Here is an 18,211-nt window from a genome sequence, read left to right on the forward strand (position 1 = left end):
TTAGAAGCTTATGGATGTTATATCATCATACACTAACATGTATGGTACCAGCTTTCTGCAATTTTCTAAAAACCTGTCTAGATAAAATAGAGATGTTTCATTATCAAATGAAGGAGCTAAGTTAAAATCAGGACCCAAGAATCTCACCTAAAATATTTTACAGGGATAAAACCATTATTCATTCATTTTTCAAAATCTCCCTTTAATCCAAATTCTTAATGTCAAACCTCATCATTTACAACTATAATATTTAGGTTAGTTCCCCATGATATATTCTTAAAATGTATTAGTATCTGGGATTGATTTTTCCTAACACTATGCTTACACAAGATAAACATAAAATAAACTACTTACACCACTCCCAGCATATTGAACAATAAATAACAGATTCCCCTGACAGGACTTTGATGACCTGGTAAAGCCCAAGTACTTTCAGCTCAAATCATATGAAACCATAAATCACTCTTTATTTTACAGAACATTTCAAAATGGATTCCTGCTTTCTACCTTGAAAGTCATTCCATGTGTTATTTATAACCAGTGAAGACCAGAATGGAAAGAAAATTACATAGAACTAGAAAATTTACTGTGACTGCTTTAATAAAGAGTAACTTCTTTTTTAGGAAAAACAGAATTGCTGGCAAGCAAAACTTGATTGAGCAATGAATGCAAAGGTGAAACTACATACTTAACTCATGTTGCAGCCACTCAAAAAATAATGACATCACAAAATTAAGCAGAAACTAAATTTCAACCCAGGTTTAAATAAGTTTTGTTGATTCCTATCTTAAATTCTATATTAAATATTTACATCTTAAGTCTACTTTTTAGTGGCTACCATAAAAAGGGAAAAATTGGAAATGAAAGTAGCCTAGGGAACTACCACAACATAAAGACAAAAATATCATTTTTAAATTGACAATTATTTTTATTCACTCTGACCTCCCCACAAAATACTAAACATATTAGTAAATGTAATTTAAAATCTCCGAAATTCTTCCTCATGGAAGAAAATGTGTATTTATAGCCATGTAATTTTAGAATTTTTTGAAAAATAGACTACCCACTAAAACATTAACTTGGAAAATTTGTTTTAATTTGTAAAACTTCACTATGGTGTGAGCCTTTAGGAATGGCTAATAAAAAGAGTTTCCTGAGGTTTCAATAGCTGTGACCTCAGGAAAGTCACTTAACCTCTGGAATTCAGATTCCTTATAGATATCCTTATTAGATAAAATAAAGGGCTTGGAATAAGTGACCCAAAGGTTTGTTTCAAGTTCTGAAAGGGAATGTTTATGCTAGGTCAACAACTTGACCTCTATTCTTGAGCAAATGATAAAGTGAAAGATAAAAAGAGGATTCTGTAAAGATGGCAGCAGTTGTTGATTCTCCCCTATAACTCCCATAAAAACAGACCAGTACAATCAGGATACCCAAACCAAACTCCCAGGGACAATATCCATAACAAAGCCAGGTGATACAATATCATCATGAACCCAAAATAGAAGTGGGTAGTTACAAGCCACCAATAGCTGTAACACCCACATGGTATTAGAAAGTGTGCAGTCCAGGTGTGGTGGCTCACACCTGTAATCCCAGCACTTTGGGAGGCTGAGGTGGGCAGATGGTCTGAGGTTAGAAGTTCAAGACTAGCCTAGCCAGCATGGTGAAACCCCGTCTCTACTAAAAATACAAAAATTAGCCAGGCATGGTGGCAGGTGCCTGTAATCTCAGCTATTCAGGAGGCTGAGGCAGGAGAATCGCTTGAACCCGGCAGGCAGTGGTTGCAGTGAGCCAAGATCGCGCCACTGCACTCCAGCCTGGGTGACAAGAGTGAGACTTCGTCTCAAAACAAAAAAAGAAAAAGAAAAAGAAAGTGTGCAAAAGGAAATCAAGAGAAGATCAAAAAAATTGTTACAGCCCTGAGAGCCAGAAAACACCAAAAGTGCTATCAGGCACTCACTGGAAGCTTGGCAGGCCATTCTGAGAACAGCAGCAGACTCTGGGAAGGGGTTCTGCAGACTTCACCTTGTGAATGAGGGGACAGTCCTGCACTGAGGAGTAACTGCCGGGAACCTAATCCAAATTCAGCAGAACAGGGAAAATAGAGGCAAAGGAAAAAGAAGGTCTAGACAAAACTAGGGGAGCGTAACAGAGCCAGAGCCGGCAGATTTCAGGCTACATGTTTGATTACTTCCTGAAAACACAGAAGAGAGGTCTACAGCAAAACAGTTTGAATGGTTTTACTGGCCTATCTTTCCTATTGAAAACAAAGGGAGAACTTATTTCACTTAAAAATGAGCAACGCAAAAGGATCTCAGTTGAACCACATTCAATGTACATTACGACCAAAGGGAATAAGGAAGAAAATAACAACCTGACAGACAATAAAAGAATGTCAGAAAGCCTCACAAATTAGATGAAAAATATAGCCTATGGCATTATGTGCTAAAAGAAATTAACAAAATGGTGGCAGCTCTGAGAGAACAACATGAATCGAAATTAGAAAAACTCAAAAGTAAGGTGACAGGAACATTTGGAAAAAATTGAGTTAACAAATTAAAGACAAAATCATTTCAGATATGAAAACTAAACTAGGAAGAGCACAAGACCAAAGAAACAAAATGGATAGATGCCTTAGAAAACACTGAAGATGCAAAGGAGGGCATGTAATACAAGTGTTAAGCACATGTTAAACAAAACAGCAGTTATGTTTAAAAAGGAGAGCCATTACACTTTTTGATATATGTTGGAATACATACAGATAGAATGATATGATATTTAGGATTTGCTTCAAAATAACAGAGGATTGAATTGTGAAATGAGAGAAACAGTGGAAGACACTGTCAGATACTGTCGACACAAAGAGTTCAACTCTGTAAAATATATATTTGTGGTTTTTTTTTTTTTTTTGAGACGGAATCTCACTCTGTCGCCCAGGCTGGAGTACAGTGGCGCAATCTCCGCTCACTGCAACCTCTGCCTCCCGGGTTCACACCATTCTCCTGCCTCAGCCTCCCAAGTAGCTGGGACTACAGGTGCCCACCCCCACACCCAGCAAATTTTTTGTATTTTTAGTAGAGACAGGGTTTCACCGTGTTAGCCAGGATGGTCTGGGTCTCCCAACCTGGTGATCCGACCACCTCGGCCTCCCAAAGTGCTGGGATTACAGGCGTGAGCCACCGTGCCCGGCCAACTCTGTAAAATATTTGAAGAGATTTATTCTGAGCCAAATATGAGTGACCACGGCCCATGACACAGACCTCAGGAGGTCCTGAGAACACGTGCCCAAGGTGGTTGGGGCACAGCTTGGTTTTATATATTTTAGGGAGGCATGAGACATCAATCAAATACATTTAAGAAATACATCGGTTTGGTTCAGAAAGGCGAGACAACACAAAGCTGGTGGGGGCACAGAGGAAGGTGCTTCCAGGCTATAGGTAAATTTAAACACTTTCTGGCAGACAATTGGTTGAGTTTATCTCAAGACCTGGGGTTCATGGAAAGGAATGCTCAGGTTAAAATAAAGGATTGTGGGGACCAAGTTTTATTGTGCAGAAGAATCTCTCAGGTAGCAGACCTCAGAGACAGAGCAGGTTGTAAAATGTTTCTTATTGGACCTAAAAAGGTGCCTGGCTCTTAGCTGATTACCTCCTGGATCTGGAAAGAAAGGAAGCAAATAAAGGGGGAAGGCGATTCTCTATAGAATATGGATTTTTCCCACAAGAGACTTTGCAGGGCAATTTCAAGGTATGACAAGGAAATATATTTTGGGGTTAAATATTATTTCCTTGTCTCATAATGTTACACCAAAGTCAGACGGAAAAATAAGTCACGATATATAGGTTCAAATAAAACTTATCTGATGAGAATTTATGGTTTGTAGGGCATGACTCCCGAGATCCCTTAGGTAGGAATTTGGGCAAGATAAAAAATCAGAGCTTAGTCCTCATTACAGAGAAAACAAGACAGGCCATGAGTTGATAACTGTTGAAACTAGGAGACTAGTAGGTGGAGGGTTACTTTATTCTACTTTTTTGTGTTTGAAATTTTCCATGGTAAAATGTTTAAAAATTGATGTAATACCCTGTTTTTTATCTAAATGGAGAAAACTACATCAACTCAAAATCTCTTAAAGTTTTGTTAAATAAATGTAAATGTTTGCTGAAGACCTTAACCTTGCCAGGAAATGGTCTCTACTACAACTAATTGTTACTTAATTTTCTCTTTTTTTTTTTATTTTTTATTTTTTGAGACAGAGTTTTACTCTTGTCACCCAGGGTGGGGTACAATGGCACGGTCTCAGCTCACTGCAACCTCCAGCTCCCGGGTTCAAGCAATTCTCCTGCCTCAGCCTCCCAAGTACCTGGGATTACAGGCACCTGCCACTACACCTGGATAATTTTTGTATTTTTAGTACAGATGGGGTTTTACCAAGTGGGCCAGGCTGGTCTTGAACTCCTGACCTCAGGTGATCCACTTGCCTCAGCCTCCCAAAGTCCTGGAATTACAGGTGTGAGCCACGGTGCCTGGCCTAATTTTTACTTAATTTTCTTAACACAAATACTTCTATTGTAATTTAAGTGACCAAAATGATCTTTTCTCAGCAAAGTATAACCCAGCCCAGTGCTCTTCAAACTTAACATAATATTTAATTAGTGATAAGGAAAATAGCTTCTGTGTTCAGAACATATTTTACTAATGTACCACAGAAGAAACACGATCTTTATTGCATTACTCATAAAGCTATGAGTCTAAAATAGATGATGAAAGAGAATGAGTACTTATTTCAAGAATGTTATAAAAATCATACCAAAAAAACTTCCCCTTTATATAAAATCCTATCATGAAAATCATTTTACAAAAAATAGAGATAAAAACTTTTCAGCTTTATAAACTACTTTTTATAATGAGCAGGCCCTTGGACCAAAAAAGGTACTACCATATCCATCCTGTCAATTAAGATGCATGGTGTATCCATTGTAAGCACTGACAGTTGTTGAAGACTGTAGGAAACAAAAGAATAGTCAACCAAATGAAAAAAAGCTCCATAAACAGGACAATGAGTCCCATATTTAATCTTGAAAATTAAATTTGCAAGCAAAGAACACTAAAAAAGGCATAAAATGGCAAACCCCAGCACATGCACAAATATTTCAGTGGGAAATTATGTACCTTGGGATTGTGAAAGGAAAACAAATCTCCCCAAAATCACTAAGCCAAAAGGAAAAGGCAAATTGGGAACTGTGTTGGGCAAACCAGTCTCCCATTCTATTCCTAAATAAGATCGCTACGAAGATTTTTTAAAAAGCTACATACCTCCCTCACAATTTGCCAATAAGGAAATTCCTTGTGGACAACCAAAGGACAGGCAGAACTCAAAGTCATTCCTCTGTTCCCATGAGATAAATGCGTATCTGATGGCTTCCTTTGCCCTACTGTTTCACTACAGACTAAGGCATAAGTAACTATTCCTCATTTGTCTCTTATCTACCTATGACCCAGAAGCCTCCTCCCCACTTCGAGTTGTCTGGCCTTTCCTGATGGAACCAATGAATTATACATCTTACATATATTGATTAATGTTTCATGTCTCCCTAAAATGTGTAAAATCAAGCTGTGCTCCTACCGCCTGGGGCAAGTCATCAGGACCTGAGGCTGTGCCACAGGCACATCCTTAACCTTGGCAAAATAAACTTTCTAAATTAACTGAGATCTTTACAGGATCAATGAAGAATTCCTACAGAAGCAAATCATGTCTTAAAATGTAACTGTAATCTCTGATCCCATTTCTGGCCATTGCTTTAGTGGTGGATTCTCTCTTTGGTTTTAAGGGATAAACACAACCAGGTCATTCTGTTCACCTTCATCAAAAGAAGGTTTGCAAGCTGACACAGATGTCATGATGCTGTTAATAATAAGAAGCTGACATCATGAGGCTACTGTTGGAATCAGGATTTTAGTGTCAACAATGGTAACTCTCCAAAATAAAATAACTGCCAACCACAAACCCAGGGCAAAATAATCTAATCTTGATACTATGAGCTATTTTTTCAATTGAAAGATTCTAGCAATCTAATACCTTAATACTAATTAAGTATTAATCTAATACTCTAATCTTAATCTAATACCTCAACCTTAGTCAGAAAAACTTCGGTCTTAACTGTTTCACCTACGTCAAACTTAGCTAAGCCTCAGGCTTCACATTTGTAAAATGCAGATGATATACTATCTACCGCAGGGTTACTGTGAAAATGAGACAGTGCATTGCAGGGGCTTATCAAAGTGCTTGGCATATAACAAATGTTAGATAATATTTTTCATGTGTTTGACAGTGTGTTGTAGGTACTAGAAATAATTTTCTAATTATCATTGATTTTGCTTACATAGCTGAAACCAAAGTAACACAGGTGCAGAAAATAAGGATTTGAACTCACAGCTCAGCATCTTCTTAATATGCCTGATACCCATGTATAAAACTTTATTTTCTCTATAGCTTGTGTAAATTTTCTCATGATGATTTTAAATCTACGTATAAAAGACTAGTTTAACAAATGTGCAAAGTCAGATCACAGAAACATGATTCATAACATTTCAAAGCAATATAAAATGATTAAAACTGCCATTAACTAATAGCCATAATAACTCAATGAGAATACTGGCCTGGACCAAAAAAAAAAAGACAGGTAAGAATACTCAAAAGAAGGAGTAGAAGTTAGTGATAGGGACAGGAGGCAGGGAAATTCTAGGCAGAAAAGGGCAAGTCCCTGAGAAAACCCCACCCTCAAGCCTGAAACCATGGCACTAAGTGAGAACTTATATCCCTGTTTTCCCGTGCGAATGTTGCCTTTTCCAAAACTACTCATGGTCCACACCACACTCCATCCTGTGTACATAAAAGCCCCAGGCTCAGCCAGCAGAGAGAGGAGAAGCAGTTGGACACTGGAGACTACAGTCGGACATTGGAGAGAAGTGGCTCGACTTCAGAGGGACACCTTGACAGCGTAACTTCAAAGAAGAATCCGGCCAGACAGCTGAAATTCAGGGGAAGATTACCTTCCTGCCCCATCCCCTTTTCAGCTCCCCTTCCTACTGAGGGCCATCTCCATCAGCAATACGATTCCCTACATTTACCATCCTCCTTTTCATTCATGCAACCTCATTTCTCCTGGACGCCAAACAAGAGCTCTGGAACCACGAGTGTGGACACAAAAAGGCTGTCACACTTGCCCTTTGCCTTCACTGGTAGAAGGCAGCCGACTAACGCAAAAAGGCAGAGGACCAGGCCAGGCGCGGTGGCTCAAGCCTGTAATCCCAGCACTTTGGGAGGCCGAGACGGGCGGATCACGAGGTCAGGAGATCGAGACCATCCTGGCTAACACGGTGAAACCCCGTCTCTACTAAAAAATACAAAAAAGAAACTAGCCGGGCGCGGTGGCGGGCGCCTGTAGTCCCAGCTACTCGGGAGGCTGAGGCAGGAGAATGGCGTGAACCCGGGAGGCGGAGCTTGCAGTGAGCTGAGATCCGGCCACTGCACTCCAGCCTGGGCGGCAGAGCGAGACTCCGTCTCAAAAAAAAAAAAAAAAAAAAGGCAGAGGACCCCCTGAGTTCTTAACCCTTAAGTCGTCTGCTCACAGCAGAGCTAAAAGAGCACTATAACATTCCCTCCGAAGCTTCAGGGGGCCAGACACCAACCCCCGAGATGCTACCATGGGGCCAGCACAGAGCTGTCTCCTGCCAGTGTTCAAAAGCACTTGCCCTGGCTCCTGCACCCACTCAACTGCATATCTCCTCTTGTGAGGGGTGAAACGCAGCAGGTCGGAGTGAGTGCAGTTCACTCCTCCTGGCGCCAGAGCAGCAGGCCGACTCCAGCACTCATGTACTCCAGTTCCTGCCTTGTTCACTAGCTTGCTCCCTCCTATGAAGAGTTGAAAGGAGTGGGCTGAGTAAACAGGGTGCCCCCTTTGCAAGTCCCGCAAAGGGGGTCAGGAAAATATCCTGCTTCACCAGTACTTTTTAAAATGTGATAAAAACCAAATCAGTCAAGTAATACGTTACCTACTTCAGCTCTTGATAAAATCCAGTATGAGATGAAACACCTACATTAAGCACCATACTGGCCAAGCTGCCTCTGGCCTCTTCTCCTGTCTATTTGCAAACTGTTTTTTTCCAAAAACACCCTCAATATAACATGCTAGCTCTCATAATCATGCTCTAAAAAAGCAATATCTGTGGTAAATTATCATCTCTTTTTACACCAAACCTTAAATGAAATTATTAGAAAAGCAAAAACAAAACATCAACCTTTCAGTGTATCCCTATTTTGCTGGCCACAACTAAACACCCCCAAAATGTTTCCAATGAGCACCAACAGTGATTTTTAGCCTATTTTACTTTGAAATATATTTACATACAGAACAGGCACAGACTAACTTTTTAGTTAAAGAATGCACTGAAACTGAATAGCAGATGATTTAGCATGAGTTAACAGGTCAATTATATGGAATTATAATTGTTTCTGTGCATTGGGATTTTATGTTAAACACAAGAATGTAATGGTGAGCTGCCATATTTGAATTTAATTGCTGTAGCCTGTTATCCAAAACATCATGAAAACACTGGAGAAAATGAGAAAAATGACATGAGGCATGGGAGATGAAAATGATGCTGCAGAGGAAACTATGGTAACAGATGTGGCTCTCTCTGAGGTATTGGCTCAAATTCATGATTTACAGAGAAGGGTACGCATCTCCCAGAGAGTCTTCTCCGGAGTTAGATAACTCTTTACTTTTCTAGGTATTGGAAGCAAACAAAAACATACTTTTCCATCAACAAATGCCTGAAGAAGTGCAAAGCATTTTTCGGAACAGCAAAATCTGCAGGCTATCTTTCGCTCCTATAGCATCTCTTACATTGACAAGGGAGTGTTTCATAGTATACCTCAAATAAGACCAATGCTAAATCTGTTCCAAAAACTATGAGGAAAACCAATGATAAATAATGCAAGCTAGTGAACAAAAGAGAAGACAAAACAGAAAGAAAAAAAGAAAACCTGTAAGCCACTAGGTAAGAAATCTGATAGAAATAGTGATAATAGACACATAAAGGTCTTTCCCACCAAGCAGCCAATGAGAAGACGGAAACATAAATCAGACACTCAATCCTTCCACCATTCTTCACGAAAATCGTGACCCCTTCCTGGAAAGCATTCACGAAATAACAGTAGTAGTAAAAGCACCTTGGTATGGCATTACAACCATACAAGTCAACTGAATTTTATGAGCACCTACTAAGCATTTTTATAGGAATTATTTCATTGAATCCTCAACACAGTCTTGTGAAGTTTATCCTATAGATAAGAAAATTGAAACACAAAGAGAATAAGGAAAATGTCTAAGATGACACAAGTGGAATAGCTGAACTCAAACCCAGAGTGTCTGATTCCAGAGCCACATTGTCAATCGCTACACTATACCGCTCAAATGAGATACATGCATGTCAAAGTGAAAAAATATATATATGTAATGTATGGCATTTGTAAAACTAAACGACTTTTGAAATACCATTTCACTCCTACTCGTTATGTCATTCAGCTGATCAATATACTCTAGGCTTTAAATGTTTTGACCCTGCCCTCTCCAAAAACGAGTGTGTGTGTGTGTGTGTGTGTGTACACGTGTGTATATACATATATATAATGTTATATATATAAAAAACATACGTTACATAGATGTTATATGTTATATATATGTTATATATATATAAAAAAACAACATTCATCCTTACTACATGCATTCTGATATAGTCTACCTCATTTTTATAATGCTGGAATTCACGCCACGATCCACAAATAGGTGGCATCTTACAATTTTTAAAAATCCACTGTAGACAATAGATGTGAAGATTTTGGAAATACACAGGGAGGATTATGGCCATCCTGTGATTTGAGAACCACATCCAGGCATCCTGGGAGAAGATTAGGTTAGATATATAGGAAATCACTTGTGTTGAGGCTGGCACAAACAGATATTTGGTAAATATCAGTTTTCACAACACCTCCTACAATATTACTATCCTCCAAAGCTTAGAGAAGTGATGCTATTCCAACATCATCATAAGTCAATGAGCTGCCAGTCAAGGTTAACTACCTTAATGTTTAAATTCACCAACATCAAGGAATGGGACTGTGCTACTTACATGACCTTTTCTGAAAAAAGCAGCCTATCATTTTTAAGAAAATGCCATTTCTAATCAGTTATTGTATTTTATTAGGCCGTTCCTATGTTGCCATAAAGGAATGTCTGAAACTGGGTAATTTATAAAGAAAAGAGATTAAATTGGCTCAGGGTTCTGAAGGCTGTACAAGCATGGTACTGGCATCTGCTCGGCTTCTGGGGAGGCCTGAGGGAGCTTTTAGTCATAGCAGAAGACAAAGGGGAAGCAGACATCTCCCTTGGTGACAGGCAAGACAAGCGAGAGTGTGGGGAGATGCCACACACTTTTAAACAACCAGTCGACCAGGCACAGTGGCTCCCATATGTAATCCCAGCAATTTGGGCCACCAAGGCAGGTAAATTGTTTGAGTTCAGAAGTGCAAAACCAGCCTGGGCAACATAGGGAGACCCCATCTCTACAAAAATAAAAAAAAAAAATTAGCCAGGCATGGTGGTGCATGTCTGTGATCTCAGCTACTTGGAAGTCTGAGGTGGGAGGATTGCTTGGGCCCAGGAGGTTAAGGCTGCAGTGGGCCATGATTGTGCCACTGCACTCCACCAGGGTGACAGAGCAAGACCCTGTCTCAAAAAAAAAAAAAAAAAATTTAAATAAACCACCAGATCCTGCAAGAATGAACTCACTATTACAAGAACAGCACCAAGCCATAAAGGGATCTGCTCCCATGACCCAAACACCTCCCACCAGGCCCCACCTCCAACAATAAGGATAACATTTCAACATGAGATTTAGGCAGGACAAATATCCAAACCATATCAGCCATTTTTATAGGAAAATTTCTGAAGTATATTAAACACTGACCTTCCTTCTTAAAAAGACTACACAGAACACAATTTAGCCTTTTCTCAAGGACATGGTGTTATAAATAGAAATATACAATGGTAATTTTAGAGCTGGTAGATCCCTACCTTGAAGATCAACTATTGAAATCTCACTTTACAGATGAACTAAATGATGTCGCAAGAAATTCTGTAATTTTCCCAAAAATCACACAATAGAATGGTCATGTGATTACCATATACCATGCTGCCACATCTACTACTGTATGGTGCTAAACACTATCTAGCAAGATAATCAGGATTTAGGGGCAGTAGTCCTTATAATTTCCCTCGTGTTTATCTTTGTTATCCCTTCTCTTTCCCCATAATCTTTAGCAATAAAACTTTTTTTTTTTTTTTTGAGACAGGGGCTTGCTCTGTCACCCAAGCTAAAGTGCAGTGACACAACTATAGCTCACTGAAGCCTCAAACTCCCAGGTTCAGGCAATCCTCCCACCTCAGCCTTCCAAGTAGCTGGGACTACAGGCATGTGTCACCATACCCAATTAATTTTTGTATTTTTTTGCAGAGATACAGTTTTGCTGTGTTGCCCATTTCAGCTACTTGGGAGGCTGAGGTCTCTAACTCCTGAGCAAGCAATCCACCTACCTCGGCTTCCCCAAGTGCTGGGATTACAGTTGTGAGCCACTGCACCTGGCCAATGAACCTTTATTCTTTTTTTTTTTTTTTTTTTTTTGAGACAGTCTCACTCTGTTTCCCCGACTAGAGTGCAGTGGCACCATCGAAGCTCACTGCAACCTCCGCCTTCCAGGATCAAGGGATGCCTGCGCCTTAGCCTATGGAGTAAGGGGGACTATACGCCCACGCCACCATGCTTGGCTAACAATAAAACTTTTAAATCAAAAGAATCTATGTGTTTATCCTATTCAGGAGAAAAATTAAGCTAACATACTCTGCAGCCCATCTTAGGGGAAGAACTCCAAAAGATGTGAGCAGTGTGCTTTTAAAAAGGGAAAAAAAATGCAGGCTGAATCTCTGTATGGTCTTCAAAAAGAAAGAAGGATGCAATGAAAAGCCTACATTGTCTTAAGAACAGCTTTGGGGATATGACTTTTAGGAAGCCCAAAAAGTTCCTCAGAATAGGCAATGCAGTAAACTTCACAAGGGAAGGGACTAGGTTCTCAATAAACGTGGGTTGAATGACCTGAAAAATGAATATCTGTCACTACACTAAATGTTATCGGGGCTTTGTGATGTTTGATGTTAAGTTTGCATTTTACGTGTTTTTCTCTTCCCTTTCCTATACAGATATAAACTGTCATTTATATGCCTAAGAGCACCCCCCACCAAACATAGTCTTTTCAGAAGTTGATAACATTTCTTGTATCTTCTAAGGGGGTGGTTCTAATATGCTGAACTTGCTAGAATTATTTTTAAAATGAAGATGAATATGTTCTAAGTGATGATCTCAGGGATTCCCCTATGTATGAAGCATTTCAATACTATCATATAGTTCTTATAACTTCCATCTTGACTGCTCTTCTGTTGAGCTCTTGGCTCTGCTGTGCTGCAGATTACACAGGCTGCCAGATAAGTCACCTCCAGTGAGATGTTATGTTACTGGGACTATTTTTAACCTGAAACCAATGGTACTTGTCTATAATCCACAAAACTGTCATTTAAATGACTTTTTAAATGGCAAAATATCCTGAAAAATGACAATTCTGTGCCCAAGCTATGGAGGAGCACTTTCTAGACCCTTACCACATATATCTATTTTTATCCTCTCCCTTGAGACTCCAGTTGACCCTCCTTCTTTATTCCATTTTCTTCTATTTTTTCCACAATTCACTTTATCTTACTCTTCTGTCTTTGGGTGTTCAAGAGATATTTACTGTATTTTCTAATCAGAAGGAAATGGGCTTAACTAAGAAAATACAAAGTTTATTTTTCCCATAATCTCCTGAAAATATGATCTTAAGGAAAAATTTCCATCTTGAATTACAGAAAATGAGAATGCAAGTTAATCAAGGTCAAAGGGATTATAAAATATTATCTTCACATGATTATACTTGATGAAGCAATTGTCCCTTTAGGACATTTTACCTAGGACTAAATATGCTAAAAAGTATATCTAATAGCCTATTTCTTCATGTTTCTGATGCATGCATTATTGCTTCTACTTTTGTTAATACAACTGAATCTATGAAACACTGCTTTTTCTATGTTTTACTCAATGTAATACATTTAATAAAGCAAACATTTTAAAGGCAACTTTCAGCAAACTATTTCACAAGAGAAATATTCCAAGCGCGCTAAAAAATAAATAATGATTGGAATTGTTGGAATCATTTATTTGGGAAATGGCTCTTTTATTTAATTTTTACACTTTTGATTTGTTGGAATCGTTTATTTGGGGAATGACTCTTTTATTCAATTTTTACACTTTTGATGTACCTAAAAACAAAATTACATATCATAAATTTAAGCAATGTGCTTGATAAAACCTAGAATGTGTCACCAATAAACAATATGAAAAATTTCAGTTTTAAGATTAACTTCAAATAAGTTCTTCCCAAACACTGAAAAATAATATTGCACTCACTGGGATAAATATAATATGAGTCTTTTTCCAAATATAAGCAATGTCACCTGATGCAATTCTCTGGCTCACTCACTATAACTTCCTACCTCTACCAAAACAAACTCCATCAGGATGGATGTATTCCAAATCTGAACTGTACAGAAGGCAAAATATTTACGAAAAGCATTAGCATCATTCATAAGAATTAACATTCATCAATTAAAATTTGAACCCAGACCTGAAAGAAAAATTGTTGATTAAAAAAATTGTTAAAAACACCTCAAGTTCCTACATAACAAAAAAAGCAAGATTATAAATCTCAAGTATGGTATAACAACTATTCCAAAATGGATGTTGTTCTCAGTTTTAGTATAGACTGGAAAGAACAAATGAATAGTTCATTGGCTCTTTCCAGCTCTCATCCAACATCTGTTCATAGCAACTACAACCAGGTTATTTGTAGCCATGCTGTTATTTTCAGGCTACGAATAAACAGGTCCGTGCTGTTCTGAGAACTATTACCCAGGCATTTTTTGTTAGACAACATAAACCCCATCTAGTTTACCTTCCCTATATTCAAAAACAAGGAAACTGAGGCTCAGAGAGATGTAGTGCCTGCGCCCCCCCCCCCCCCCCGCCCCAATTCAAGCAATTCACACTAGCACTAAGCAAGGCCTAAAACCAGGTTTTCTCAATTGTTTCTACGAATATGGGTCAACTCTGAGGATCAGAACCACGGATTGTTTTTCTGGGATGGAAGGGGCCTTTGGAAATTTACAAGCTGTGTGATCCTGAGCAAATTACAACCTTTCCAAGTCCCCTTTTCCTCTTCTACAAAATGCAGAGAGTACCTACTACTCTAACAAGGTTGTGAGGATTATGTCCGGCTTGTAAAGTGCTTAGCACAGTGATTAGGAAATTTTAAGCATTCGAAAACAGGTAGCTATTATTTTTACTCCCATCCTGAAAACATGGCTGCTCCTCATCATGGCTGTTTGAGAAGACAACGAACTGAATTCATTAACACAATGGACAGGGTCCCATCCACCAGAGCTTCTCTGGCCTACCACATTCTACAAACAGTAGAAAACCCCATCAAACAACCTATTTCATCCCACCTAAAATGATCATCCCTTACACTATTTTTTAAAAAAAATGAAATTGCTGCCACATGTCTTCTGCTACGTGTTGCACACTGCATATGTCAAACAGAAATTGCAGAGGAGTTTCTGGTTCCACCCAAAACATGAAGAACAAACGACGGGAAAAGAATTAGATAAGGTCACACACCTGAACTGGAACTCAGGACCTTATTCTCAGCACATTCAGTTATGGGCGGTAGAAATGCTTTAAGCACCATAAAGCAGGAATAATGGCTACCTCAACAAAATACAATTCCCTAGGTTTCTCAACAAAATAGAATCCGTTTTCTTTCCCTAGTAAATCCATACGCACATGGGCAATAATTGAGCATCTTTCTTGTAAAACTGAGGATTAAGCTGTGCCTGAGCTGCGATGTACCCTAGGATCATACAAATCTATGAAAAAGTCCTATGAAATGGCGAGACAAAATGATGGGGAATATCACCTTGAAATCAATAAGGAAGGAATCATAATGTCTTGCCAAAGTCGTCTCCGTTGATAAAATCCCGACCCTCCATTTCATGACACTGCACATCCACTTCCCTCTAAGGAAATTAACAGGAATCACCGCAGCAACCAACCTCAGCAATCAGCATCGACCAGATCAACCCCTACTCAAATGGCGATAAGCACTGCGGGTCCAAGCCCCTCCCTGTAACTGCCAATTCCCGCGCTGACTCCGGACTACCTCACTTCCTTTCCGTTCTCCCTCCCACCCTCGACCCACGATGTTTGTCCCAAAACTCGCCACTCACAGAAAAAATAGAAACAAGACAGTCTTCCTAAACTTCGTCCAGGAAGTACCAGGTTACACATACCAGTCCCTATTACGATCACATCAAACTCCGAAGGGAGAGTATCCGCCATCTTGACGGGAAACGCGTCATGTGACTATTACTTGTGGAAATGAGATCAAGTTAGGCATTCCCTCAGTGGAAGGCGGAAAGGAAAACAATGCATTCTGGGTGGTGTAGTTCTTGGGTGGAAGGTCCTGGCAGGCGACTACAGTATTATATTTAAAATGTTTACACGTAAATTAAAAGCTCGACTGATTTTCCAGGCTGAGTGCTGTAGCTCATTTAGCCTGGAGGGTTGAAGTAGGAAAGAAATGTAGATTGTTATTCCGTTAGCTAGGATGAATGTGGGAGACTTGGATACCCCTTGACAATAATGAAGCAAGAATTGTTAGGAGACACGGAGAGCGGAGTGAAATTGAAAGGGGTTTGCTCTGTGAACAAAGGAGATTTTCATTCCAGCCTAAAAAACTGTTTCCCGCCGTCGTGTCTGTACTTTCGTGTTGGCCCTCGAGGCACGGTTTTTCACACCAATACTTTCAAAATATATTCCATATCTTTTTCGTTTCCATGTCTCCTCAATGAAAACCCACGAAAAACCTCTCACCCTAGTTTCTTCAGAATGGAACGCTCACCGCGTCCGCATTTGTTCTAATTAGTCCAGACAGCCACTCGGGCAATAGATTAGCCTTGTTTTATAAGAAGGAAAAAATATATGAAACCATAGTTGTACTGGATAAGCGTTTGTTGAGTCTGAATTTGATTTTCCGCACGAACTAGATAAGTTCATGCAAGATTCTCCTTAGTTTACATTTAGTTTCCAATCTATTAGTTTCCATAAGCTACCGTAGAAATAATTAAGGTTAAATGGCCTTTATATTAAAGTGATTGTATTTGACGAGGGACTTTAGGTCGTCTATGTCTAACAGCTAACAGAGTTCTCATAAGTATCTTCAAGGTCTGTCACCTCCCACCGCTTCCCTTCATCCGCCCCCTACCCCGACCCCTATTATTTAAAATACTCCGCTGTCTGACAACACCAAAGCAAAAGGGAAAGGATGCTGGGAATGAAGCAGGATACTTTTTTGATCACAGAAATTTCTTGTGTAGTTATTTTACAAGAGTTTCAAAATAAATCGAAGATAGTGTGCAGGAGTGGGCCTTCCCCGATACCACCTATCCTCTAAAATGCTTGTGGTTCCCCAGACATTGTTTTCTTTCCAGTATCTGTGACCACACTCATGCTCAGCGTGGAATGATCTTCCCATTCTCCAGCTAACAGTTATTCCCAGGATGTCGTTGGGCTTCCACCTCCTCCTCCTTTCATCTCCGTGTGTGGGCTGTTTTCCTACACGGTGCTAGCTAGACTTTGTCTTAACCTGCCGTACTGCTTCGACAGTTTGCATTTATGTCGATTCCTATAGAGTACACATATCCCCACATATCCACACAAAAATACACACCCAGACATGCAATACCATAATTAGAAACCCCTGTACAGTATGACAGACACCAAGTCTCGTTTATCTTTTTCACTCTCGCACCTAACCTAAGCCCGGTGCATAGTAGGAATTTAATAAATGTTTGCTAAACCAAACTTGATTTTGACTCCCTTAATGGATGGATGAGATGAGTCCCTGTCCTCATAGTGCTTACCATCTTCGCCTTTATATCTGCCCACCACTATCATGTGCCTTATATTTAGAAGATGTTCAGTGTTCATTAATTGTAAATATCTCCATGAAAATGCTTTAAAATATATTTTGATGGGTTTTTACTGCATTTCTCTTGCATTTTACCATAATCATTAGCAACACTGTACATGTTTCATTAATTTCTTTTATAGATCATCCAGTTGTATTACACAATTCTCTTATGATATGGTCTTTGATTAGTATTTCCTGTAAAAGAGATTCCCCTGAGAAGTATAATGCACTGTTCAGTAAATCACTCTGTCATTTGGCTTGGTATGTAAAGAAAGTTTTTAGTATTATCAGAAGTGAAATAGATATTATTTGTGAGACTCTTGATATGACAGTAGAAAATGGAAACAAATGAATTTCTCAGAGTAAACACAGGAAACTTTCCAAAATCTTCTCTAATAGAAGCCACAGATGGATGGTTAAAAATCTGATAAATAAAAGTATTTCTACCATACTTTGGATATATATTTCTATACATTTGTTCATGTATATGAGATATATAAACCACATACATATACTTTTCAATATGAGTATCTCTTTCTAGGAATTCAGAAATTTTCTGACAATCACACCATGAAGATGCAATTCATTAATTTGTTTATTCCTCAAATATTCATTGAACACCTACTATGTGCAAGACACTATTTTGGATGCTGAGATTAGAGCAATGAACAAAATAGACAAGGACCCCTGTCTTCATGAAGTTTACATTTAGTAGGGTAAAACAAAATAAACAAGTAATTACTCTGTAGCATAGATTTTCCAATCTGTGCTGCCCTGAATTTGAAACCTTCTTTTTTCCCCTAAGGATAGAAAGCATGATCCTCAGAAGGATAATATTAACAACTTCTATTTTGCTGTCCTTTCTCTAAAATCATTATGGGACTCATTCATGCCCTTTTCTGGGCATAGAAAATATTATTACATTAGGAAAATTTCAATCTTGTGCATGGAGAAAATGCTCCAAATACCTTT

At 38.9% G+C, this 18,211-nt stretch overlaps 1 protein-coding gene across 3 annotated transcripts in view; it reads right to left on the reverse strand.

The window, feature by feature from the left end:
- Positions 1–15,639, reverse strand: part of CHM (CHM Rab escort protein) — a 190,924-nt gene extending 175,285 nt beyond the window's left edge. The window contains exon 1 of one of the 3 annotated variants that reach the window (XM_050776351.1): positions 15,558–15,639. In XM_050776351.1, coding sequence (XP_050632308.1) covers positions 15,558–15,606 — 49 coding nt within the window. In that variant the 5' untranslated portion in view covers positions 15,607–15,639. Of the gene's footprint in view, positions 1–15,184; positions 15,425–15,557 lie in introns of those variants that run through there. The other 2 variants (XM_050776352.1, XM_050776353.1) reach the window with 2 other exon arrangements.
- Between the last annotated feature and the right edge of the window lie 2,572 nt (positions 15,640–18,211).

The sequence above is a fragment of the Macaca thibetana genome, chromosome X (genome assembly GCF_024542745.1).
Source record: "Macaca thibetana thibetana isolate TM-01 chromosome X, ASM2454274v1, whole genome shotgun sequence".
NCBI lineage: Eukaryota > Metazoa > Chordata > Mammalia > Primates > Cercopithecidae > Macaca > Macaca thibetana.